At 43.5% G+C, this 26302-nt stretch overlaps 1 protein-coding gene across 24 annotated transcripts in view; it reads left to right on the forward strand.

Moving 5' to 3' along the window:
- ZNF75A (zinc finger protein 75A) overlaps positions 1 to 26302 on the forward strand; it is a 55114-nt gene that overhangs the window by 8725 nt on the left and 20087 nt on the right. For 10 of the 24 annotated variants that reach the window (XR_004731667.3, XM_078344488.1, XM_078344490.1 and 7 more), the window contains 2 exons: positions 3312 to 3422; positions 3607 to 5415. Coding sequence is in view for 16 of the 24 variants with exons in the window: in XM_078344488.1 (XP_078200614.1) it covers positions 3312 to 3422; positions 3607 to 4286 (791 nt within the window). In the remaining 8 variants the exon portion in view is untranslated. Of the gene's footprint in view, positions 1 to 3311; positions 3423 to 3606; positions 5416 to 5954; positions 6069 to 15512; positions 15649 to 18754; positions 19859 to 25359; positions 25579 to 26302 lie in introns of those variants that run through there. The other 14 variants (XR_013524541.1, XR_004731668.3, XM_009009052.5 and 11 more) reach the window with 11 other exon arrangements.

The raw sequence follows: 26302 nt of genomic DNA on the forward strand, positions 1-26302 counted from the left end.
GGGGAAAAAAAACACATATATATCCTTTTAGTAACTTTACTTATGAAAACTGAAGTTAACCATCTGGGGAACCAGTTCTAGGGGCTGGTAGACACTTGGTTCTAATTTACAAAGAGAAGGCCACTTTTGGTAACCGTATACACTTTTAAGGTGTGCTATCTTTCCAGAAAAAATCCAGATCTTCGATATTTTAGAAATGACCTAAGGATGTTCATAGATAGAAAGAAATGTCCTCTGGCTCTTTTCCACCCACAGCTGTGCCTGCTCAACAGATTTTAGTCTTTTCTGAGCAGACAAACACTAAAGACTGAACAGTGGTACATGAGCTCCTCTTGCCTCAGTCCCAGGTGAGCTGTGCTTTCCAGCACTGTAGGGCTTCCTGAGCATAATCTTATCTGCCTTTCCCTGCTGCCTAAGACCCACACTGCCCAGCATGTGCCCTGAGGCATGTTAGCCTCAGAGGTTCTACCCTGGACAGTAGGCTTGGCCCAGAGCAAACTGGGTTCTTCCCAGGCTGTTTGCTGATCCCTTGGCTCCTTTTTTTCTGCCTTCTCCTCTTTGTTTTTTTAAATCATGTTCTCTTAATTCCTTTAGTGGCTGGCTTACCATGTACTTCATAGCCAGTTAGGCTGCTTCTGCAGTGCCAAGTTCAGAGCTGAAGTCCATCCTCTTCTTTAGAGCTTCTTGAATTTTGAAGACGTGGCCATATATTTTTCCCAGGAAGAATGAGAGTTACTGGATTACACTTAGAACGCCCTCTACAATGATGTAATGCAGGAAAACTATGAGACTGTCATCTCTCTAGGTAAAGATTCTGCCTTCTTTTTGTGTAGAAGTTGAGTAATCTGTTCTCAGCTTACTGAGAATGAACCCCTGTGAGAGGGTCTTAGTGTTCTAGGAGCTGGTTGATTCTCAACTAGATGGTGTAGGGAAGGATGTAGGTAGTGTATCCAGATCACCTGGGGAGCTTTTTCCAAATGTACATGCTCATTCCTTATCCTACACAGAGATCTTGATCCCTACCCTCTCCCTTTCCCCAAGCCTTCTCCATGTTTTTCCCGTCTCAGTAAGGGGCACCACCATTATGCAGTTGCTCAGGGCAAACAAAGTACTGTCATCTTTTGTCCTGATCTTGCCGTCATACCACACTGTTAATTCATTAGCATGTTTTCTTAGCTCTACTTTGACGTATCCCGACTCCAGCCGTCTTTCAGCCCCTTGCACTGCTAGCATCCTGATCTAAGCCAGTGTCCTCTTGAAGCAGGTCTATGTCAATAGCTTTCTAACAGGTGCCCCTGCCTCCGCTCTTGTCCTCCCACTCCTGGGAATCACCTGGGACTGAGGCAAGAGGAGCTCAGGTACCTGTTATCAGTGTAGAAAACAGAAGCCAGATTGATCTTTTGAAAACCTAATCAGATCATGGCATTTCCTTGCTTCAGAAGCCTGTGGATACTTCTTGAAATATTTGGAAAAAAATGCAAACTTCTTACCAAGGCCTCAGGACCCTCCATGGTCTGGTTTCTATGAACATCTCTGCCCATGTGTCTTGCTACTGGTGCCCTTGTGCACTTAGTCCTCTTTAGCCACACTGGTCACCTTTCTGTTACTTGAACTCACCAGGCTCATTTCTCCTTTTCCTTTGCCCTGCAAAGGAAGGCCCTTTTTTTGAGATGGAGTTTCGCTCTTGTTACCCAGGCTGGAGTGCAATGACACGATCTCGACTCACCGCAACCTCCGCCTCCTGGGTTCAGGCCATTCTCCTGCCTCGGCCTCCTGAGTAGCTGGAATTAGAGGCATGCGCTACCATGCCCAGCTAATTTTTTTGTATTTTTAGTAGAGACGGGGTTTCACCGTGTTGACCAGGATGGTCTCGATCTCTTGACCTCGTGATCCACCTGCCTCGGCCTCCAAAAGTGCTGGGATAACAGGCATGAGCCACTGCGTCCGACCAGGAAAGCCTATTTTGACCATGTGGCAAAACTCACTTTTAGGTTTCTTCTCAGGTATTACTTTCTCAAAGAGGTGTCCCACAGAACCTTATCTATTTTTTTTTTTTTTTTTTAAGAGACGGGGTTTCACCATATTGGCCAGGCTGATCTCAAACTCCTGACCTCAAGTGATCTACCCACCTCGGCCTCCCAAAGTGCTGGGATTACAGGCGTGAGCCACTGCACCTGGCAGAACCTTATCTAAAATAGCTTCACGGGACAGAATCTTACAATACTCTTTTACCATGATTTAGTTTTCTTTAAAACATTTATCACTCCCTGACATTATTTTGTTTATTGATTGACTGTGTCATCCCTCTACTATAGTGTAAGCTCCATGAAATTAAGGGTCTTCTTTACTTCTATATCCCTAGCCCTCAAGCAGTGCCTGACGCACTGTAACCACTCAATACATGTTTATTGAATTAATGAGTGACAGACGTTCATACCTGGAAATCCATAATTAGAGAAATTTCACTAAGCGGTTTTGGTCTATTTTCTCTACCTGCATGTGAACCAGTAATCTATAGGAATGGTAGAAATCTATTCTAGTTCAGGGCCTGTGGCTAAATAATAAAAGCTAAATAAAAAGTAACTAATTATAATAGTAATCATTTGTACTTATGATACCCAAGCCAGCATCCTTCACATTGGCTCTGCCATAACTGCTCTTACTCAGGCTGAGTCCTAGGAGTTAATAAGACCAGCTTATATTCCCTGCAACTTCTGGAGCTTGGTTCCCTCTTGGTTGGATATAGGGCATTGATGGCAAAAGAGAAAGAATATGTGGGCCGGGCACAGTGGCTCACACCTGTAAGCCCAGCACTTTGGGAGGCCGAGGCGGGTAGATCACGAGGTCAAGAGGTCTAGACCATCCTGGCCAGTATGGTGAAACCCCGACTCTACTAAAAGTACAAAAATTAGCTGGGTGTGGTGGCATGCACCTGTAGTGCCAGCTACTCAGAGGCTGAGGTAGAAGAATTGCTTGAACCTGGGAGGCGGAGGTTACAGTGAGCTGAGATCATACCACTGCCCTCTGGCCTGGTGACAGAACAAAACTCTGTCTCAAAAAAAAAGAGGGAGAACATGTACTGGATTCCTATTCCCTATATCCTTTTCGTTGATCCATCTTAGGGTCATTTCTTATTTTCTGCTTTGCCTGTCTACCTATAGGTACAGGGTAGTATAGACATGATTCTGGATGTTTAACCATTTGGAGTAACAATTGTAAAATATCTTTGTTCATCCTGAAATAGTCTGGGATTAACGGACCAGTTCACTTTTAAGTTACTTGTCCTTGACCTCATTTTGTCCGTTTCACAGCATTATTTGTGCTCCCCAAACCTAAAGTGATCTCCTGTCTAGAGCAAGGGGAAGAGCCATGGGTTCAAGTATCCCCGGAGTTTAAGGATAGTGCCAGAGGATCTTCCACAGGTAAATACACCATGGGAAGAGGAGGAATGTGCCTTGATACTAACTTTTGGAAGGGCTTAACATTTTAGGATTCTGTTCCTTTTTTTTTTTTTTTTTTTCTTCAATTGATCATTGAATTTTTCTTTATATTCCTGTGATTTTCTTGTTCTGGGACACAGATGGGTGATTATGTTTATTCCAACAGGGTTAAAGCTCAAAAATGACACTGAAAATCATCAGCCTATATTTCTTTCTGACTTAGAAATACAAGCACCAGCAGACATAATATCAAAAAAGGCCAAAGGGAAAGTTCCCCAGAAAATAGCAGGCAAAGAAAATCATGTTGATATGCACAGAGTAGGGAAATGGCACCAAGATTTTCCAGTGAAGAAAAGAAAAAAACTTTCAACCTGGAAACAAGAGCTACTGAAACTTATGGATCTTCACAAGAAAGATCGTGCAAGAGAGAAGCCTTTTAAATGTCAGGAATGTGGAAAAACCTTCAGAGTTAGCTCTGACCTTATTAAGCACCAAAGAATTCACACTGAAGAGAAACCGTATAAATGTCAACAGTGTGATAAAAGGTTTAGATGGAGTTCAGATCTTAATAAGCACTTAACAACACACCAAGGAATCAAGCCATATAAATGTTCATGGTGTGGGAAAAGCTTCAGTCAAAATACAAATCTACATACACACCAAAGAACTCATACTGGAGAAAAGCCCTTCACATGTCATGAATGTGGGAAAAAATTCAGTCAGAACTCCCACCTTATTAAGCACCGGAGAACCCACACAGGTGAGCAGCCATATACTTGTAGCATATGCAGGAGAAACTTCAGCAGGCGGTCAAGCCTTCTGAGACACCAGAAACTACATCTGTGAAGAGAAGCTTGTCCAGTGCCCTCATTCTGAAGATACTCACCAAATGGAGCTTGACACTAAAATTTATGGAAAACAAAATAACAAACTTTGAAAAATTCTATATCAGAAAATGTCGGCGGATAAACATATGTTTCACAGGAAAGAATGAAGATTTCCTCTGCAGCCAATTGACAGTCTTCTGTGGTCACAGAAGTAAACATTGTTGGTTTTGTATTGATCTCCAGTCATTCTTGAACATATGCAATAGAAACGTTTGCAGCATGGTCTTCCAAAAAAATGGTAACATGCATGTTTAATTGTATACCATTTTCTTCATGGTACGAAGCTTACTAATTTCAATAGTCTCATGAGGCAGAAATACATTATAATGTAAAGTGTTCCAAGAACCAAACTGGATTTTCTTTTTTTTGTCATTGGATACTGTTCACAAAGTTCAACGTCATTTGAGTTCCTTCTTGAACTTTTTGGCAAATTCTGCTCTTGGATCCTGTTATCACAGTTTTTACTGTGATGAAATCTTGTTAACTTCACCACTAGGAAATCCCCAGATGAACTAATAATGCACTATCTTATGCCTCTCATTGGTGGTGTTTGGAAGGTAGAAAACACCTCTAATGGGATCATGGGGAAACGGGTTGGAATTTGTAACCATGGAATATATATTAGATGTAAAGAATTATTATCTGCACTAAAAGAAACTAGACCTTGTTACATGACTGCCTTGCAATGTCAATAGGATAAGGCAGCTATACAAGTTAGTACTTGCCCAGGGCCTGAAAGAAAATCAGTGGGAGTTAAGGATCAACTTCTCAGGGTTTCGTTCGTTTACCTTTTGATTTGGCTTTTGTTGTTGTTGTTACTAAGAGTAAGAGACTTATGTTTGTTTCGGAGTTGGAGTGTGTTTGCTGCGGGCAGGAATCTATGGCTCATTTGGCATAGAGACTGGACTCCTAGTCGGCGGGAGATGGTTCCCTACGTAAAGGATTTGGGAACTGGTGCTGAGTGTTGGGTGAGGATGGGCAAATCCACATCTATGTTGTTGTGTCCTACTCTGTAAGCTCTACCTGTCTTTGTTCTTCCAGCCCAGCATTTAACAGCAGCCTCAGGTGATAAATTTGATGGATTGCCAGAAGTCTTGTATAGCCTATGGATTTTCTTATAACTTGTTTAACCTACAGCAGTGACTCAGGTGTGTTTCTGTTAGAGCTTTTAGGTATATCAGGAAAGAGGTTAAAGAACTGACCTCTTCCGGCCGGGCGTGGTGGCTCACGCCTATAATCTCAGCACTTTGGGAGGCCGAGGTGGGTGGATCACGAGGTCAAGAGATCGAGACCATCCTAGTCAACATGGTGAAACCCCATCTCTACTAAGAATGCAAAAATTAGCTGGGCATGGTGGTGTGTGCCTGTAGTCCCAGCTACTCGGGAGGCTGAGGCAGGAGAATTGCTTGAACCCAGAAGGTGGAGGTTGCAGTGAGCCGAGGTCGTGCCATTGCACTCCAGTCTGGGTAACGAGTGAAACTCTGTCTTAAAAAAATAAATAAATAAATAAATTCCAGCAGTTTGGCACCTGGGTCTAGTTCAACTGGTGGATGAACTGATTGATGTGTTTACCGTGATAGCCAGGTGTGCCCATCTCCTTGAGAAAGCCCACTCTGTTTTTTTGTAGCATGATGGACCTCTGAGAGGCGGAAAGGGCGCAAGAACCATGAGATATCCTGGAAATGCTTCCCTGGGAAGGTAATTTCATGAATTGCGGTCTTCTAAGCAATGACACTAAACTTCCCCAGGTGCTCCTCAATCACTGTATTGTCTGTCAGAGAGATGATCTTATTCTTGACCTTGGCTTGTCCACATTTCAAAATGAGTTCCCAGACGGACTTCAGATTTGGAAATCTCCAGGTCACATAAGGTTCCACTATACACAGCATTTTTAGGTTCCAGAGGGTGACTTTTACAGAGACAACCTAAAAACTTTCTTTAGGCGAAGTCTTGCAATGGTTCTCTACACCAGTAAACTCACACCATCAGTCCTTTCAATGTATACAAGAAAGCCCAAGGAATGTTTATCTGGCAATTCCAAGGCGTAAGGTTTCACTTCTAGTTGTTTAAGATGCACCTTGTCACGTTTCTGCCACCAGGAATCACACTGGAATGATTCTAGTCGCTTAAACCTGAGCCCTTTTCCTTTCCTCTGCTCCTTCGCCAAAAGTACTTGCTTTTCCTGGGTGGCTTTGAGGGCTTGATAAGCCTTTCTCATTTTCAGGAGATTTTCTGGAACCAAAGAGATTTTTCTTTGCTCTTGCTCCGCCGTCTTTCTAGTGTTGCAGCTACTGATTTTTACTATTGAATTTTTAAAACCAATACATATACTTCGAACATAATTTTTACACTAGGTATTTGTCTGTGATTTGTACAGGCAACTGAATGATTTCCAAACATTTGAAATAATCAAAAGTAAAGGATCTTTAAGTAAATGTTCTTAAAGACAAAATTAAATATTTTTAACATTAGAAAAAATCATAAAATATTTAGTAGCATAGGGAACAATAGCTTCTTAGAGAGGGGAGTAAGGAAAAATATATTTTTTATTTTATTTTTTGGAGACAGAATCTCAGTATGTTGCCCAGGCTGGAGTGCAATTGCACAATCTTGGCTCACTGCAACGTCTGCCTCCCAGGTTCAAGCAATTCTTGGGCCTCAAGCAGCCCAAGTAGCCTGGACCACAGATATGCACCCCAATGCCTGGCTAATTTTTTTTTTATTTTAATAGAGACAGGGTTTCACCATGTTGCCCTGGCTGTTCTTGCACTCTTGAGCTCAGGCAATCCACCTGCCTCAGCCTCCCAAGGTGCTGGGTTTATAGGCATGAACCACCACGTCCAGCCTTTTTTTGTTGTTTTTCAGTGTTTTCTTTATCCTTTAATTATGGTAAATAAATATTACCCAGTTTTAAAGCCATTTGGCCTCATTAAAGGAAAAGCTCATATTTCCAGTTTTATTCTTTGATTTGAGAGGTGCATCTAGGCCTGACACTGTGGCTCACACCTGTAATGTCAGCACTTTGAAAGGCTGAGGCAGAAGGATTGCTTGAGCTCAGGAGTTAAAGACCACCCTGGGCAACATAGTGAGACCTCATCTCTACAGAAAAAAAAAAATTATCTGGGTATGGTGCTGTGCACCTGTAGTCCCAGCTACTCTGGAGGCTGAGGTGAAAGGATTACTTGAGTCTGGGAGGTCGATGCTGCAGTGAGCCATGGTTGTACCACCACACTCCAGCCTAGGTGACAGGGTGAGACCTTGTCTCAAAACAAACAAACAAAAATAATAATAAGGTGCAGCTACAATCTTGCACAGGTGTTTTTGATGTCCTTCATAATGGCAAACCACTTCCACTAATTCCTGATCCCCCGATGCTATTACCTCGATTTCCCAAACTGTTTCTTTGATGTTCATGAAGCCGCTGAATAAAGCTTCACTTCCCTAACCCAGGTTGTATGAGACTCATACATTTGCACCTTTGAGATGCCTTCAGTAGCTTCATCTGAAAGTTTTTTTTTTTTTTTTTTTTTGAGATGGAGTTTCGCTATTGTTACCCAGACTGGAGTGCAATGGCACGATCTTGGCTCACTGCAACCAAGATCCACCTCCTGGGTTCAAGCAATTCTCCTGCCTCAGCCTCCCTAGTAGCTGGGACTACAGGCATGCACTACCATGCCCAGCTAATTTTTGTATTTTTAGTAGAGATGGGGTTTCACCTTGTTGACCAGGATGGTCTCGATCTCTTGGCCTCGTGATCTACCTTGGCCTCCCAGAGTACTGGGATTATAGGTGTGAGCCACCGCGCCTGGCCTATGAAAGCTTTTTTTTTTTTTTTTTTTTTTTAAAGACAGGGTCTTGCTATGTTGCCCAGGCTGGAGTTCAGTGGCTATTCACAGGCGCAATCCCACTACCGATCAGCATGGGAGTTTTGACCTTCGTTTTCAGCCTGGGCTGGTTCACCTCTCCTTAGGCAACCTGGTGGTCCCCCGCTCCCGGGAGGTCACCATATTGATGCTGAACTTAGTGCAGACACTCGATCAGCAGAGCGCACTACAGCCCAGAACTCCTGGGCTCAAGCGATCCTCCTGCCTCAGCCTCCCGAGTAGCTGGGACTACAGGCATGCACCACTGCGCCCAGCCATCTGAAAGTTTTTTATCAGCCATTGTGGGTCAAAACTTTTTCACTAAGACATGGGATATTGATGGAAAGAGACCATGGAAGAATTAATAGATTGGAAAAAGTCACTGAGTTGAGGAAAGTACATTATGATGCATCAGCCTCATGTTCTGAGACCATATCAAAGTACTCTGCTGAATTGCCCAAGCAACCGCGAGAAAAGTAACGAAACCATTTGGTGTTGTAATGGATTTCTCTCTGCATGTGTTTTATATATATATATATATATATATATATTTTTTTTTTTTTTTTAAGATGGAGTTTTTCTCTTGTTGCCCAGGCTGGTGTGCAATGGCGTGATCTCAGCTCAACTGCAGTTTCTGCCTCCCTGGTTCAAGTGTTTCTCCTCCCTCAGCCTCTCAATGTTTTATATATATTTTACAGATGGGAGTCTTGCTATGTTGCCCAGGCTGGCCTTGAACTCCTGGGCTCAAGTGATCCTCCTGCTAAGCCTCCCAAATCTGGGACTGCAGGTGCATGCCATCACACCTGGCTTCTACACATACATATATGTCTATTGTATACACATACATATACATCTATATGCGTGCCTTAAATATATTGCAGGTTTGGTTCCAGGACCATGCAATAACATGAATATCACAATGAAGTGAGTCTCAAACTTTTTGGTTTCCCAGTACATAGAAAGGTTACGTTTACACTGTCCTGTAGTCTTTTTTATTTTTCATTTTATTGGATGTTTTGAGGCAGCGTCTCACTCTGTCACCCAGACTGGTTCCCTGCACCTGAACCTCCCAGGTTCAAGCAATTCCTTTGCTTCAGCCTCCAGAGTAGCTGGAACTATAGACGAGCACCACCGTACCCAGCTAATTTTTGTATTTTTAGTAGAGATGGGTTTTACTGTGTTGGCCAGGCTGGTCTCGAACTCCTGACGTCAAGTGATCCACCCGCCTTAGCCTCCCAAAGTGCTGGGATTACAGGCATGAGCCACTGTGCCCAGCTCAAGTGCATTCTTGTGATGACAGCCTGGGACATCCAGAGCAAACCCAGCACACACCCTGCACCAGGTAAGATGACGCCTTTCCTCCAGGGGTAAATACACTCTCCAAAATGAAGCACATTACACTCTCAAAACTGTTCCCATTCACTCCAGACACTGCTTTAAGGAAATCTTCCACCTCTGCAGACCATCCAGGACCCTGATCTCTGACAACAGTGTCACACTTCTATTATAGTTTTAAAAGATACGGTTCAGTGCCCTCTGTTCTATTCTGTCAGGAACTACACATGGGGAGCGTAGCAGACACTTGCTGACTGCCTCCTAACATCCATTTCATCCTTTTTTTTTCTGTCAATCCTGGTCCTGTTTGGAGATCTGAGAGGTTCCTGGTCCTGGTTTCCAGGAATGGAGAATATGACCTAAATAAGAGAAGGATTCTACCTCTTTGGTTAGACAATTGCTCAGGGTTAGGCATATGGCCTTCAGCTGGTCCTACTGGGATTTTTTTCGGAGATGCTAGAACAAATCCAGCTCTTGCTGGATGATGCAGGTAACACAGTAGCTGTTCACAATCTTCTCGAACCTGGGAGATATATGAGCCTTAGGATGAAGCCACCATTATAGAAAGCAGAACAGAGTGAGAAATTCAGTCCTTGGTAACATCATAGAGCTATAGGATCAAGCATCACCTGATACCTAGAACTGCCTTGTACTTTTCAACTGCATGAATCTATACATTCCCTTTACTGTTTAAGCCAAAGTGAAGTGGGGTTTCTGTTCACCGTAACTGAAAGAATGCTAATAAATACATAGAGTAATAACCTTTAAAATAATATATGTAGGAGGTGGATAATCCTTTTATATGTACCCACTTAAAAGCTTTTCTCATGGAAATTATCAAACATATATAAACAGAATAGTATAATGAACGCGCCCCCCCCGCCCCCGGCCTCAAAATCACCACCATTTTGCCAATCTTGTTTCATTTATCCCCTCCAGTTTTTAAATTTTTTTTTTATAGAGGGTTGTTGGTTTGCTTTGGAGTATTTTAAAGCAAGTCTCAGACATTCTAACATTTCACCCATAAATAGTCCAGTTTATAAGAGGTAATTCTTGACAATCTCTGCCCTAAACCATCTTTGAGGAACAGTTCCCACTCAGTGGAGGACCTCTCCCATAGGAGCAAGGCTTATTGCGAACACAGGAGCAGCCTTTCCCATTCCCAGAGGGCGGCCAAAACTTTACTGACAACTTCTCAAGATGGCTTTGTAAGAGGACCCTCTTGGCCTCCTCCCTGGAGCATTTGTTTGTGAGAACACCAGACATCCCAGATGTTTCGTAATGAGAGTGGTCCAAAAGGGACACTAGATGATGCCTGTAATGATCCCTGGAGCAACTTACTAATAACGTAAAACTACATGATCTACTCTTGCACTTTGAACATGCGCCAGAGTGCTTCATTCATTAAGAGTTCAGTGGCATCAGTTAATTGTCAGTTTCCTGGAAGCCTGCTGCACGAGACAGTAATAATAGTTACACTTCAGTGTATATAGGGCCCTCAGAAGAGAGTTTCTCATTTACTTACTTGCATTGGCTTCAGTTCCTTTTTCTTGAAACAATGTGTAAATAAATATTCAAAGCATTAAAATTTCATTACACTTCACCTCCCTCAGCATTCCTGTTTGTTTATATATTTTTTAATTAGCATTTCACCACCCCATTTGGGTACTTTCTAAAAAGAATGACCTCAAAATTTAATGTCCTTATTCTACTTTTTTCCTCATTTGTTACCATGCTTCCTCTTAATGAGGAATTTTCTCTTTTTTCCCTTGGTTAGTGTTTCTTCCTTCCCTTGATCCTCTGTCTGGAGTTTTTCTAGTTACTCTCTCTAACACCCAGTGTGCTAATAGTCAAGAAGTGTGATACAAACTGCTGTGAAAGATACATTTGCCATCTTCATCAGTGTGGTTTTACAAAAACCTACTTAGCCAACCAAGAGTTCTTTGCAAACAGAATTCCTGGTGTCATAAGCTACTGTTTATCACCTTCTCCAATTCTCAAATCAACACTTAAATTAACCTGCTGACAGAAATTCATTCTGTTTTTATCGGTGCCTAAGGATTACTAGGAATTACTCTGCCTCAGTTTACCCCCTAAAACTTCTGGAAAAATATGTCGTCTGTATGCTCATTCATTCATTCGACACTGGGAAAATATTTATTGGTCACTTTTTATAGGTCAGCCATTGTTTTAGGTGCTGGGATTTTTATGTTTACAAACATCTTCGGTTTTGTTTCTAGCTTCTAGAGAATATTGCATTTTGGATAAAGAATGCATTTTCTAGGCCTCTTTATGTTGTTTAAATACTTTGAATATTTGTATCATTTTCATTTGATCAACTGATTGGCTTTCCATAGTCAGTTTCTCACTGTGCCTTATTTTTAGCCTCCAACTCCAGCTCCCTCAAAATAGAATAAGAAAAATCTCCTTCTCCTATGTTATATACCTTAACATTAATTTTTTTTAAAATAGGGGCAACTGAATTAGGTTAGGCTCTCTACCTTGTTGAGAATGGACTTTAAGCATTCATGTTTGGAAGGTATCCCTAAATACTTTTTAAAAGTAAACAATAACTACAAAACACACACACAAAAAAAAGTAAAAAATAACTAAAAATAATGTGAGTCATACACGGTGGCTCACGCCTGTAATCACAGCACTTTGGGAGGCTGACAGGCAGATCACTTGAGATCAGGAGTTTGAGATCAGCCTAGTGAACATGGTAAAACCCATCTCTTCTAAAAATACAAAAATTAGTCAGGCATGGTGTCTTGTGCACCTATAATTCCAGCTATATGAAAGGCTGAAGCAGGAGAATCACTTGAACCCAGGAGGGGAGGTTGCTGTGAGTTGAGATCCCACCACTGCACTGTAGCCTGGGTGAGAGAGAGAGACTCCATCTGAAAAAAAAAAGGCCTCACACAGTGGCTGACACCAGTAATCCCAGCACTCCAGCACTTTGGACACTGAGGCGGGCGGATCACCTGAGGTCAGGTGTTTGAGACCAGCCTGACTAACGTGGGGAAAGCCTGTTTCTACTAAAAATACAAAATTAGACAAGTGTGGTGGCGCATTACTGTAATTCTAGCTACTGGGGAGGCTGAGGCAGGAGATTTGCTTAAACACGGGAGGTGGGGGTTGCAGTGAGCCGAGATCATGCCACTGCACTACAGCTTCAGTGGCAATAGCGAAACAACCTCAAAAAAAAGAAAAAAGAAAAAGAAAAGGTACAGACACAATTAGAGCACTACAAACAGAAAGGACAAATCTAGGTACATTCTCAGTAAAACATGGAGACACAAATTCCTAAGAAAAGTGTAGGCCCTTTATGACATAAGCAACTATGCCCTATGCTGTGGTTGAATGTATCCCATCCAAAATATGTAGGTTGCCAGTGTGGTAACAGGCGGGCCTTTAACAGCTGATGAGGGCATCGGGCTTCTCCCTTGGGCATGAGATTAAGGCCCTCATAAAAGAAGCTTCACGGCCGGGCGCCTATAATTTCAGCACTTTGGGAGGCCGAGGCGGGTGGATCACGAGGTCAAGAGATCAAGACCATCCTAGTCAACATGGTGAAACCCCATCTCTACTAAAAATACAAAAAATTGGCTGGGCATGGTGGCACGTGCCTGTAATCCCAGCTACTCAGGAGGCTGAGGCAGGAGAATTACCTGAACCCAGGAGGCGGAGGTTGCGGTGAGCCGAGATCGTGCCTTTGCACTCCAGCCTGGGTAACGAGAGCGAAACTCCATCTCAAAAAAAAAAAGAAGCTTCACGCAGTCATCTGCTCACTTGCCTTCCACCTTCCAATAATGAGAGGATGCAGCGTTTCTCCTCTCTAGAGGGTGCAGCAGCAATGCACCATCTTGGAAACAGAGCAGCCCCCGCCAGGCAACCGAATCTGCCCTCTCCTTGATCTTGGACTTCCCAACATCCGAAACTGTGAGAAAATAAATCTGTGGTCTTTGTAACTTACCCAGTCTCAGGCATTCTAGTATAGCAGCAGAAAGTGGACTAAGACACCCTACTTGCCAAAAGGTTTTATTATCATTATTTGCCTATGGCTCAAATTTTCACAATTTTTGACTGTTCCTCAAAAAGTTAAATAGAATTACCATATGGCCCTGCAGTTACACCCTTAAGAGAAATGAAAACTTACGTTCATATAAAAACCTATTCACAAATGTTTAAAGCAGCACTATACATTCACAATAGGGCAGAACTAGAAATAGACAAATGTCTATTAACTGATGAATGGAGAAATAAAACGCAGAATCCTCATGCAGGGAAATATTATTCAGCAGCTGTTGCCATGAACATACATTGATACGCATTTAGTTTGTCTTAAGTTCTAACATGTAAACATACACATGTAAATGTATATATTGTATATGCTCAAAGCTGTCTATCCAGCTGACCCTTGAACAACATAGGGGTTAAATGAACCAACTTCCCACTCCCTGTGCAGCTGAAAATTCGAGTGTAACTTCCGAGTCCCTAAAAATTTATTAATAGCCCACTGTCGACTGGAGTCCTCACCTATAACATAAACAGTTGATTAGCACATATTTCATATGTTATATGTAGTATATGTGGTGTTCTTATAATAACGTAAGCTAGAGAAAAGAAAATGTTATTGAAAAAAGAAAATATATTTACTCTTCATTAAGTGGAAGTGGATCATCATAAAAGTCTTCATCCTCATTGGCATCACGTTAAGTAGGCTGAGAAGGAGAAGGATGAAGGATGAGGAGGGGTTGGTTTTGCTGTCTCAATAGCAGCAGAGGGAGAAGAACGTCCATGTATAGAGGACTCAAGTCATTCAAACTCATGTTGTTCAAGGGTCAACTGTATCTTCATTGTTAAATAACAGTATTATTTTACAATTTTTATGTAACTGGTATACTGTGTATAATGTTCTGCAAGTTGCTTTTTGTTTTATGTGTGGTTTTTTGTTTTTGTTTTTTTTGTGTGTGTTTGTTTTGTTTTTTGTTTTGAGATACGGTCTCACTCTGTCACCCAGGCTGGAGTTCGATGGCACAATCTCAATTTGCTGCAACCTCCGCCTCCTGGGTTCAAGCAGTTCTCAGGCCTCAGCCTCCTGAGTAGCTGGGACTACAGGCACACGCCACCATGACTGGCTAATTTTTTTTCAGAGATGGAGTCTCAGTGTGTTGCCCAGGCCGGAGTACAGTGGCTATTTACAGGCATGATCCCACTACTGATCAGCATGGGAGTTTTGACCTGCTCCGTTTCCAACCTGGGCCCCTCCTTAGGCGACCTGGTAGTCCCCCGCTCCCTGGAGGTCACCATATTGATACTGAACTTAGTATACACCTGATCGGCATAGTGCACTACAGCCCAGAGCTCCTGGGCTCAAGTGATCCTCCCACCTCAGCCTCCCGAGTAGTTGGGACTACAGGCACTTGCCACCATGCCTAGCTAATTTTGGTATTTTTAGTACAGACGGAGTTTTACCGTATTGGCCAGGCTGGTCTTGAACTCCTGACTCAAGAGATTCACCCATTTCAGCCTTCCAAAGTGCTGAGATTACAGGCTTGAGCCATCACACCTGACCTGTTTGTTACCTTTTGAGATTTATTCATATTGGTACCTACAAATCAGGTCATTATTTTGATTGATGGCACAGTTGGCATATGCCTCAATTTATTTACTTCTTATATATTTGTTTCCAATTTTCTTCTTGGTAATGATGCAAAGATGTTTGTGCAGATCTCCCCATGCAAATGTGAAGGAGCTTCACCACCACTAACGAGCTGAGTTCCTAAAATGCTGAATCTGTCTTCTTCTGTAAGATGGGAACGATAGCATGCACCTCATTCAGCTATGTCACATGAGTAAATGTGTATAAAGCACGTGGTATGCCTTGTGAAGTTTAAGTTCTTGTTTATGATAATCATATTATGTCAATCACAACTCTGTTTCACTCTAGCTCATATTCTGATGACCCTGATTTCTTTCTCAAGTTCCAGGTCCAAACCTGTAACTTCCCTCTGGATACCTCTGCCGGTGGTCTTCCAGTGTGGTTGATACTGAACTCACGCTCTTCCTCTCTCCAGCCTGTTGTGGGTTCCCTTTCTGCATTTGCTGCGTGGTTAATGGCACAATGTGGTGATGTGGCTGTTTTCCTTCTACAGAGCCCTCAACATTTTTGCTTAAACACCTTGGGTCACATCACCCCCCAGAGCTCTAACTCTCTAAGGCTCCCTATTGCCTTCCCGCATTCCCTACAACAGGAACAGCAGTCACCAACATTTCCTGTCTCAATTGCAGGGACACTGTCAGTGTTCAGAAAACAATACCATTGAGAGCAGCTTGCTCCTGTGACTTTGGCAGTGGTTCCTACTTCCTGGTTGCCTTTGACTCAGCATAGTTTTGAATTTACACTTCTTTCAGATTCAGTGAGCCATTAGATATCTTGCCAAACATACTTCCTTTTTACTTATGTTAACCAAAGTCAGTTTTTGTTTTTGTATTTTTTGAGACAAGAATTCTCTGTCACCCAGGCTGGACTGCAGTGGCATAATTATGGCTCACTGCAGCCTTGAACTCCTGGGCCAATCGATCCTCCTCCTTTGGCCTCCCAAGTACCTGGGACCACAGGTGCATGCCACCATGCCTGGCTAATTTTTAATTTTTCACAGAGACAGAGCCTCACTACGTTGCTTAGCTGGTCTCAAACTCCTACACTCAAGTGATCCTCCCACCTTGGCCTCCCAAAGTGTTGGGATTATAGGAGTGAGCTACCACACTTAACCCAAAGTCAGTTTCTCTTAATTGCATGAAAGAGCCAAGACTGGCCAGGTGTGGTTGCTCCTGCCTGTAATCCCAGCACTTGGGGATGCCGAGGGGGGCCTATCACCTGAGGTCAGAAGTTCAAGACCAGCCTAGCCAACATGGTGAAACCCCATCTCTCCTAAAACTACAAAAATTAGCTGGGCATGGTGGCACATGCCTGGAATCTCAGCTACCTGGGAAGCTGAAGCAAGAGAATCACTTGAACCCAAAAGGCAGAGGCTGCAGTGAGCTGAGATCATGCCACTGCACTCCAGCCTGGGTGACAGAGGGAGACTCTGTCTCAACAAGTAAATTAAGAAAAATAAACATTAATACATTAAATTATCTAATTACAGACCCCATTCAGTGTTTGCCAACTGTCCCAACAATGCCTTTCATAGCAAAACAGTTCTCTTCCTAATCACACATTGCATTTAGTTGTCATGTGTCTAGTCTTTGTCAGTCTGAGATGGTTCTTCAGTCTGGTCTTGTCTCTCATGATTCTCACACGATAAAAGATTGGTAGCCAGTTATTTGGTAGAACATGTCTCCATTTGGGTTAGATGTTTCTTCACACACAGATTCAGGTTAGCATCTTTGGCAGGAGTATCACAGATGCAAGGTTGCATTCTTCTCATTGTGTCCTATCAGGGAGTGTATATTTCAGTTTTTTACATTTTTTTTTTTTTTGAGACAGAGTCTCACTCTGTCACCAGGCGCCAAGCTGGAGTGTAGTGGCACGATCTCAGCTCATTACAACCTCTGCCTCCCGGGTTCAAGCAGTTCTCCTGCCTCCCGAGTAGCTGGGACTACAGGTGCATGCCACCACACCCAGCTAATTTTTGTATTTTTAGTAGAGATGGGGTTTGACCATGTTGGCCAGGATAGTCTCGATCTCTTGACCTCGTGATCCTCCCATCTCAGCTTCCCAAAGTGCTGAGATTACAGGTGTGAGCCACCGCGCCCAGCCAGTTTTTTACATTTCTAATGATGTCACTTGGATCACTGAACGAAGGTTGTGCTGACCAGTCTTTTCCATTGTTTTCCTCTTTGTAATCAGTAAGTGTCTTGGCTGGATGCGGTGCCTCACACCTGTAATCCCAGCACTTTGGGAGGCCAAGGCAGGTGGATCACGACGAGGTCAGGAGTTCAAGACTAGCCTGACCAACATGGCGAAACCCCATCTGTAGTAAAAATATAAAAATTAGCCGTGTGTGGTGGTGTGCAACTGTAATCCCAGCTACTCAGGGGGCTAAGGCAGGCGAATCACTTGAATCCCGGAGGCAGAGGTTGCAGTGAGCCGAGATTGCGCCACTGCACTCCAGCCTGGGTGATGGAGCGAGACTCTGTCTCAAAAAAAAAACAACAAAAAAGAAGTACTTTGAAACTATGTAAATATCCTGCTACTAATTAAACTCAATTTATTCATTTATTTGTTTCTATCTTGTGCAATTAAGGTTTTCTGTTTAATTCAATGATTTATAACAAAGGTCTCCAACCCCCAGGCCGCAGAGAGAAAGAGAAATCTGTGTGTATATACACGTATATACATATATCTGACATGCCAAAACACTGCTCTGCCCTTGCTTTTCCCTACACTCAGGCTCTGCTTTCTCTTTCTCTCTCTATTTTCTGTCCATTTAGTCATCTACTACCCTGTTCTCTGAGCAGAAAGGCAGCAAAGTGCCTCAGAAAGTTCAATGCACAGAGTCAAGAGCTTGAGTATTTAGGTGTACTCTGCAACTAATTAGCTAAATGACTGCGTTTTTTTATTTTTAATTTTACTGCTTTTTACTTTCTTGACAATAACTTTTTAAATAGTTATTTTTGACATGTTATATATACATATATATGTAAACATAAATAACTTTTTTTAAACAGTTATTTTTGTCCTTTGGTTATATTCTTCTAGGGATATGATTAATGCACTTTTTTTTTTTTTTTTTTTTTGAGACGGAGTCTTGCTCTTTTGCCAGGCTGGAGTGCAGTGGCACAATCTCAGCTCACTGCAACCTCTGTCTCCTGGATTCAAGCGATTCCCCTGCCTCAGCCTCCTGAGTAGCTGGTACTATAGGCACGCGCCTCCAGGCCCAGTTAATTTTGTGTGTTTTAGTAGAGAAAGGGTTTCACCATGACCAGGATGATCTCAATCTCCTGACCTCATGATCCACCCACCTCGGCCTCCCAAAGTGCTGGGCTTACAGGCGTGAGCCACCACACCCGGCTAATACACATTTTTAAAAGCAGTTTTCTTTTCCTTTTTTGAAGACAGGGTCTTGCTCTGTTGTCCAGGCCAGAGTATAGCGGTATGATCATAGCTCACTGCAGACTCGAATTCCTGTGCTCAAGAGATCCTCCTGCCTCGGCCTCTCAAGTAGCTAGGACTGCAGATGTGTGCCACCACTCCTGATTAATTTTTTTTTTTTTTTAGAGAGGGTCTCACTCCGTTACCCAGGTTGGACTGCCGTGGTGTGATCACAGCTCACTGTAGCCTCAACTTCCTAGGCTCAAGCAATCCTCCCACTTCAGCCTTCTGAGTTTCTGGAACTACAAGCATGCCACTACACCTGGTTTTTTGTTTTTTTTTTTTTGAGATGGAGTCTCACTTTGTTACCCAGGCTGGGGTGCAGTGGCACAATTTCGGCTGACTGCAACCTCTGTCTCCCACGTTGAAGCAATTCTCCTGTCTTACCCTCCAGAGTAGCTGGGATTACAGATGTGCACCACCACACCCAGTTAATTTTGACGTCTTGAACTCCTGACCTCAGGGGATCCGATCCTCCTGCCTCAGCCTCCCAAACTGCTGGGATTAACAGGCGTGAGCCACTGAACCTGGCCTATACCTAGCTGTTTTCAGTTTTTTTTTTTTTTTTTGTAAGGATGAGATCTCACTAACTTGTCCAGGCTGGTCTGAAACTCCTGGCCTCCTGCCTCAGCCTCCCAAAGTGCTGGGGTTACAGGAATGAGCCACTGTGTCTCAGTAGCTACTAATTTTTGTATGTCAATTTTGTATCTGCAACTTTTCTGAATTCACTTAATTCTAACAGTTTTTGGAATTGTCTGACATTTATAACATGATGTCATTTGTAAACAGGGACAATTTAACTTCTTCCTTTCCAGTGTGGTTGACTTTTATTTCTTTCCTTTGCCCAATTTCTCTGGCTAGAACTTCCAGTATTATGTTGGGTAGAACTGGTGAAAGTGGGCGTCCTCGTATTGTTCCAGATCTTGGAGGAAAAGCTCTCAGCTTTTCCTTGTTTAGCAGGATGTAGCTATGAGTTTGTCACATATATTATTGTATGAGGTACATATACCTAATTTGAAGAGAGTTTTTATCATGCAGCAATGATGAATTTGTCAAATGTATTTTCTGCATTTATTGAAATGGTTATATGCATTTCAAAAGTTTTTGTGTTTCATTCTGTTAATGTGATATCATGTTTATTGATTTGTATATGTTGAAACATCCTTGCATCTCTGGGTTGAATCCCACTTGATCATGGTGAATGACCTTTTAAATGTGCTGTTGAATTTGGTTTGCTGTTACTTTGTTGACTGTGGTAGTGCCTTTTCATTTGGGACCATCACCTCTAACCAAATCTAGCCTAAGAACAGCTACTTCCTTGATCCGACCAAGCTCTTTTTCCTATCTTGTTAACAAAGTCACACCAATACTTCCCCCTCACATTTGGATGTTAAGAAACAAGGCCCTTAAAGATACACTGAAGGTGCACCTAGGTGGCTCAGGATACATGTGACTAAAGCACTGCTCTGTTTGCTCTTTCTGTCTCTCTTTTCTGTCCATTTGGTCATCTACTACTCTGCTCTCTGAATAGTGAAGGCAGCAAGGTGCCTCAGAAAGTGCACTAGGATTCAAGAGCTTGAGTATTTGGGTGCACTTTGCAACTAATTAGTTAGGGTAGTCAGTGGCTCTTTATAACACCCTGTCTAATCATCAGTGAAATGACTATAATAAGTGGCAGGAACATTGTAGGAATCAAAATAGATAATCTGTGTCAGAAATGCATGTGTTTAGAAAACTCCTCAGTGGTTATATTTCATGGCATACTTTTCTGAGAAGTGTCATCAGCCTATTTCACATCCCATGCCTTGTATTTATATCCTGATGAGCTACTACTTGGTGCTACCGGGGCCGTCATAAATGATGAATGAATGAAGAGAGGCAAGACTGAAGGCAGAAGGACTACATAGAAGCCTTAGTATTATCCTCCACTGTTCTTTTTTTGTTTTTTGAGATGGAGTTTCGCTCTTGTTACCCAGGCTGGAGTGCAATGGTACAATCTCAGCTCACCGCAACCTCCGCCTCCTGGGTTCAGGCAATTCTCCTGCCTCAGCCTCCTTAGTAGCTGTGATTACAGGCATGCACCACCATGCCCAGCTAATTTTTTTTTTTTTTTTTGTATTTTTAGTAGAGATGGGGTTTCACCTTGTTGACCAGGATGTTATCGATCTCTTGACCTTGTGATCCACCCGCCTCGGCCTCCCAAAGTGCTGGGATTACAGGCTTGAGCCACCGGGCCCGGCCCCTCCACTGTTCTTTCTCTCACACTCCACAATTTCAATCTCCCTCTTCAAAATATATCCAGAATACCCCATCCAGAATCACACACACGTGAAAATTAGAAAAGTATTTGAATGTCCATTAAAAGGGGAATGGTTGAATACATACATATGGTGGGGGGGCAGAGGCGCATGGAAAAACATTTTAAATAGAATATATATTGTGGTGAATGCCTAAATGCAGGATATATATATATATGGGAAAAAAATCAAGATGTAGTAAATGGAGAAAGAGTATATATTAAGAACCAGAAAGATATACGTGCTGGTAATGTTACCAGTGGAGAGTGTCCCGGTTCTTGGTGTTTTGAACAAAGAATTCGACAAAACGCGCAAACAAAGCAAGAAAAAAAGCAACAAAAGCAGAGATATATTGAAAACGAAAGTACACTCCACAAGGTGGCAGCCAGTAGAGCACAGGGGCTCAAGAGCCATGTGCCAGAATTTTTCTGGTGTTTAAACACCCTCCGGAGGTTTCCTATAGGTCACTTGGTGTATACCCTATGTAAATGAAGTAGTGCCCCACACTCAGAGGCTGAAGTGAAGTCACAAAGGTTACACCCTACGCAAGCATTTGATTGGTTGTGGGAATCAACCAATCAGAGGCCAAAGTGAATTACAAAGTTACACTGCTATGCAAACTTCTGATCGGGTGTAGAAAGCAACTAATCAAAGACACTTAAATTTTTCATCTGCCACGCAGAAAAGGTTGGGGGTTTGTAAAGGGAGTAGCCTCCAGTCCTTTTGGTGGGTTTTTTCCTTACTTAGGTGAGAAAAGTTGGGGTTTTCCTTTCGATTTAGTTCTAGGAAGTCAGCGTGAATGGCCTTAGGTTCCCTGCCTCCACACTCCTCTGCCTCAGTACCAGTTATTTTGTCTAGGGAGGGAGAGTAGTTTCAGAGGCAAGGTATGAAGATAATTTTTTTTAAATTCATTGGGATTTATTATTTATTTATTTTGAGACGATCTCACTCTGCCGCCCAGGCTGGAGTGCAGTGGCAATTACCTCTCATTGCAGCATCAAATTCCTGGACTCAAGTGATTCCCCCCGCGTCGGCCTTCCAAAGTGCTGGGATTACAAGCGTGGAGACTTCAGTTTTATTTTATTTAATTAATTTATTAATTTATTTATTTTTAAGACGGGGTTTCACCATGTTGGTCAGGCTGGTATTGAACTCCCGACCTTAGGTGATCCGCCCGCCTTGGCCTCCAAAGTGCTTCGATTACAGGCGTGAGCCACCGCTCCCGGCCAAGGCTTCAGTTTCAAGTGAGAACGTTTTTGCAGTACTTACTTAGTATTAAGAAAAACAATATATATTGGGGAAAAAAATCCACTGGTTTTGAAACGATTTGTAGTCCCACTTCTGTCTTTAGAGAGTCACTTAAACTATGTTTTGGCTTCCTCATCTGGAAGATAAAAATGGTAATAGAATTGACTTGGTAGAGTTGCTGTATGAGTTACTGTATAAATGTTTACAATTACGCATTGCCCGCAATAAACGCCACGTTTTCTATCAGGGAAGTCCTCACTTAACGCGTAAAACAGGAAGGCGTGCCCATCTAGAGCCGGGCCCCGGGTTCTCAGGCATTGTGATTGGTCCCAGCATATAACGCAAGGCAGGATTCATGGACGAAAGTGCTGTCAATTAGCGAAGGGCGGAAACCAGGTGGAGAGGATGGTCCTTTAGTGCCGCACTTGAGCGACTCGCATCTCTCGGATCAGGTTTAGCTATTGCGCATGCGTCTGGCCCTCTTGTGGTCCCGGCGTGCCCCGCCACAGCTTCCGGCGTGACGTAGTAGAAAAGATGGCGTGCCTAGCTAGTCGCTTATCTTTTCTCATGAGGCGGGGCTCAACGCTTGGGTCTCCGCTGTCTGTCCTGCGGCTCTGATTGCACCCTGGGTTCTTTGACGCACAAAGTCGCAGTGATTGAGTGATTCAGAGTGAACTGGGTCCTCAGGGGACGCCTGGGATCGAGACAGGCCGGAGTGCCGGCTTTATTGCCCTTCGGAGGTTTCAGTCCATTCAGGTTCCCCCGTGAGGCCGCCTTTGAAGGGCTCGTTGCCTCTTGCCCTTTATGCTACGGAAACACTCCTTAGGGGCTAAGGAAACCTAAAGCCCCATTGCGCCCTTGTACCGAGCGGTGGGGACACGAAGACAGCACAGACACGTTGTTTACCCTCAGCGAGCCCCCTAACTGGTGAAGTGGATAAACCCACCGGAAACAAATTCTACTGTTAGCGGGTTAAGATGGAGCACGCTGAGAGACGTTACAGACAGTACCATAGAGTTCAGAGGATCAGGACGCTTCAAGAAGATGGGGGTATTGGTGTCATCAGTCATTATCCAAGACATCGGTCTTGTCTTTGATGGTGCACTCATTGAGAACGTGAACTTTTTCTTCTACATTTCCGATATGTAGGCTCAGGTGCCCTTACCTGGTTGGTAGAGATGGAGTCCAGCTGTCCCTCGTGTTCGTGGTCTATGGAAAGGACGAATTAGGTCTTGGGGACTTAAAGGAGGGAAATTTTTGGTGAACAAAGGCACTAATATGTTCCTAGGCCAGGGGTTCTCAACCAGCGCCCGACCCACAGCACAATTGACAATTTTGTTGTCACAACTGAGGGGTACCACTGACATCTAGTGGGTGGAGGCCAGGGATGCAGCTAAACATTCCGCAACGTCCACAAGGTTCCCGCCCCAGTCCCCAACCCCAAGAACTCAAAAAACGATCTGACTCAAAACGTCAGTGTGCTAAGGTTCTGAAACCCTGCCCTAGAATGGTAGCAGAAACGGAGAGGGAGCAGATGTGGGAGACATCTCAGCCAAAGACCGGTTTTGTCTCGTTTTGTGTTCTTTATAATGCTTAAGTGATGCTCAGTTGGTTAGGTCTGATGAGCCCAGTCTTCCTCTTATTTTTTCACCCATTCATTCATACCTGGCAAATAAATATATTTAGCACAAATCACTATTCAAGGTGCTAGGATTCAGCGTTGAGCTGAAAAATATCTTACAATCTGGCAGGGGGTGACAGACATTAAACTTATATGTCAAGTAGTCATATATGCTATGAAGTTCCTGCAAGATGGAGTTTCCCTTACTGCCACCACATCCTTTTACTCACAGCCTTCTGAGTGCCAAGCACTGGACTAGATACTTTACTCATAGCATGTATACTCTTTTCCTGTATCCTGCAAGGTGGGTATTTATTTTTTGAGAGAGAGACTCACTCTGTCGCCCAGGCTAAACTACAGTGGTGAGATCTTGGCTCACTGCAACCTCCACCTCTGGAGTTCAAGCGATTCTCCTGCCTCATTCTCCCGAGTAGCTGGGATTACAGGCACCCGCCACCACACTCAGCTAATCTTTTTTTTTTTTTTTTGTATTTTTAGTAGAGATGGGAGTTTCACCATGTTAGCCAGGCTGGTCTTGAACTCCTGACCTCAAGTGATCCGCCCTCCTTGGCCTTCCAGAGTACTGGGATTACAGGGATGAGCCACCACACCCAGCCCTGCAAGGTGGGTGTTACTATCCTCAGATGATCAAAAGAGGATCACAGGAGTTGAATAATTTGCCACAAATTACTTAGCATGGAGTTGAGCTTGGACTCAAACTAGATTCACCTGAAGGAAAAAATCTGTATTATTTCCACTAGTTAACATTGTGTCTCATATGTTGAATTGAATGGGATGAGAAATAAATACGTTCTTTCCTAGAGTTAAGAAAGTGAAGTAGAAATGAACTCACACTGACCTCTTTCTGTTTCCAGAGTAGAGTTTTTATTAGACCTAGTAGGAGTTGTAGGAACTGAATTTTGAGCCACAGATCAGTCTCAGATGTAGTTGAATTCCTCACCACTCCTCCCGGCTGGCTCCTGGCAAAATCTGACGTCTCAGAGAAGTTGGAAACTTTAAGATCCCTCACCAGCCCTTCAGATCCTAATTATCAATGAGTGTCTGGGCCTCACAAGGCCTTCAGTCAGCTCTGGAAGCTGCACTGAAGGAGAAGATCCTGAAACTGAAACAATTCCTGACTATTCTTCACAGGAAGTTAAGCCTGAGTGAGGGAGCATGATCCAGGAAGAAGTGAGAAGGAAATGACTTTGGGGCTGGATTTGGAGTTAGAACCTGGGAGACCAAGGCAATGGGTGAGAAGGGGAGTATGTAAATAGAAACGGAGATCAGGTTGTAGAGGGTCTGGGTGAGCAGACAGACAGCATAGCAAGGTGTAGAAACTTGATTTTGCTGCTGCTGCTGCTTAAGCACTTATTTATTTCCCTGATTGGTGTCCATTCCAGCTTCCCTAAGAGATCAGAATTTCTTCTTTGCAGGAAGGAGGGTGGATGGAGAGCAAAGCTGAATGCCATCGCCAGTCACCAGATGTTCGTTAGACCCTTGCTTCCCCAGTATCAAGGACGGCAGATCTGTCTCCTATAAAATGCACCCTTTCTCCTCTGCAGGTCATGTTCACCTGGTCCTGCTCCGAATGAGAATCCCCTGGTTCTTGGCTGGGCCTGGTGCCTCACACCTGTAATCCCAGCACTTTGGGAGGCCAAGGCAGGCAAATCACCTGAAGTCGGGAGTTCGAGACCAGCCTGACCAACATGGAGGAAACTCCATCTCTACTTAAAACACAAAATTAGCCGGGCATCACTGCAGGCTCTTGTAATCCCAGCTACTCAGGAGGCTGAGGCAGAAGAATCACTTGGATCCAGGAGGTGGAGGTTGCAGTGAGCCGAGACTGTGCCATTGCACTCCAGCCTGGGCAACAAGAGCAAAACTCAGTCTCAAAAAAAAAAAAGATGAGAGAATCTCTTGGTTCTTGAAAGGACTGCTCTGTGATGGAGGAATTGCAATGCCCAGCAAGGTATGGGAGTTTTAGTTAAGTCCTCAGTGTCTGAGTCGCACCTCTCCCCGAAACAGATTAATACAATTGGCTTTCTGCTCAAGACAGTGCCAAAGTGGGACCAGCTAGGGACTGGGAACTACGCTGCACAGTGTGGCAGAGCTGTGGATCTGGAGTGGGGGTGGCCACAGACCATCCTGCACTGCTCTGAGCCAACAGGACCCTGATATGCTCTGTGTCCCTGGCAGCTGTGGTGCTGGGACCTTGATTACTTTTTTTTTTTACCCCCCCCTTTCCAACTCTTAGTTTTGGGGGTAAATGTGCAGGTTTGTTACATGGGTAAATTGCATGTCAAAGGGGTTTGGTGTACAGATTATTTAGTCACACACGTAATAAGCATAGTACCCAATAGGTAGTTTTCAGTCCTTACCGTCCTCCCACTCTCTACCCTCTAGTAAGCCCCAGTGTCTGTTGTTCCCCTCTTTGTATCCATGTGTGTTTGTAAGCTCCGGATTATAAGTGAAAACACATGGTATTTGGGTTTCTGTTCCTGGGTT

The sequence above is a fragment of the Callithrix jacchus genome, chromosome 12 (genome assembly GCF_049354715.1).
Source record: "Callithrix jacchus isolate 240 chromosome 12, calJac240_pri, whole genome shotgun sequence".
NCBI lineage: Eukaryota > Metazoa > Chordata > Mammalia > Primates > Cebidae > Callithrix > Callithrix jacchus.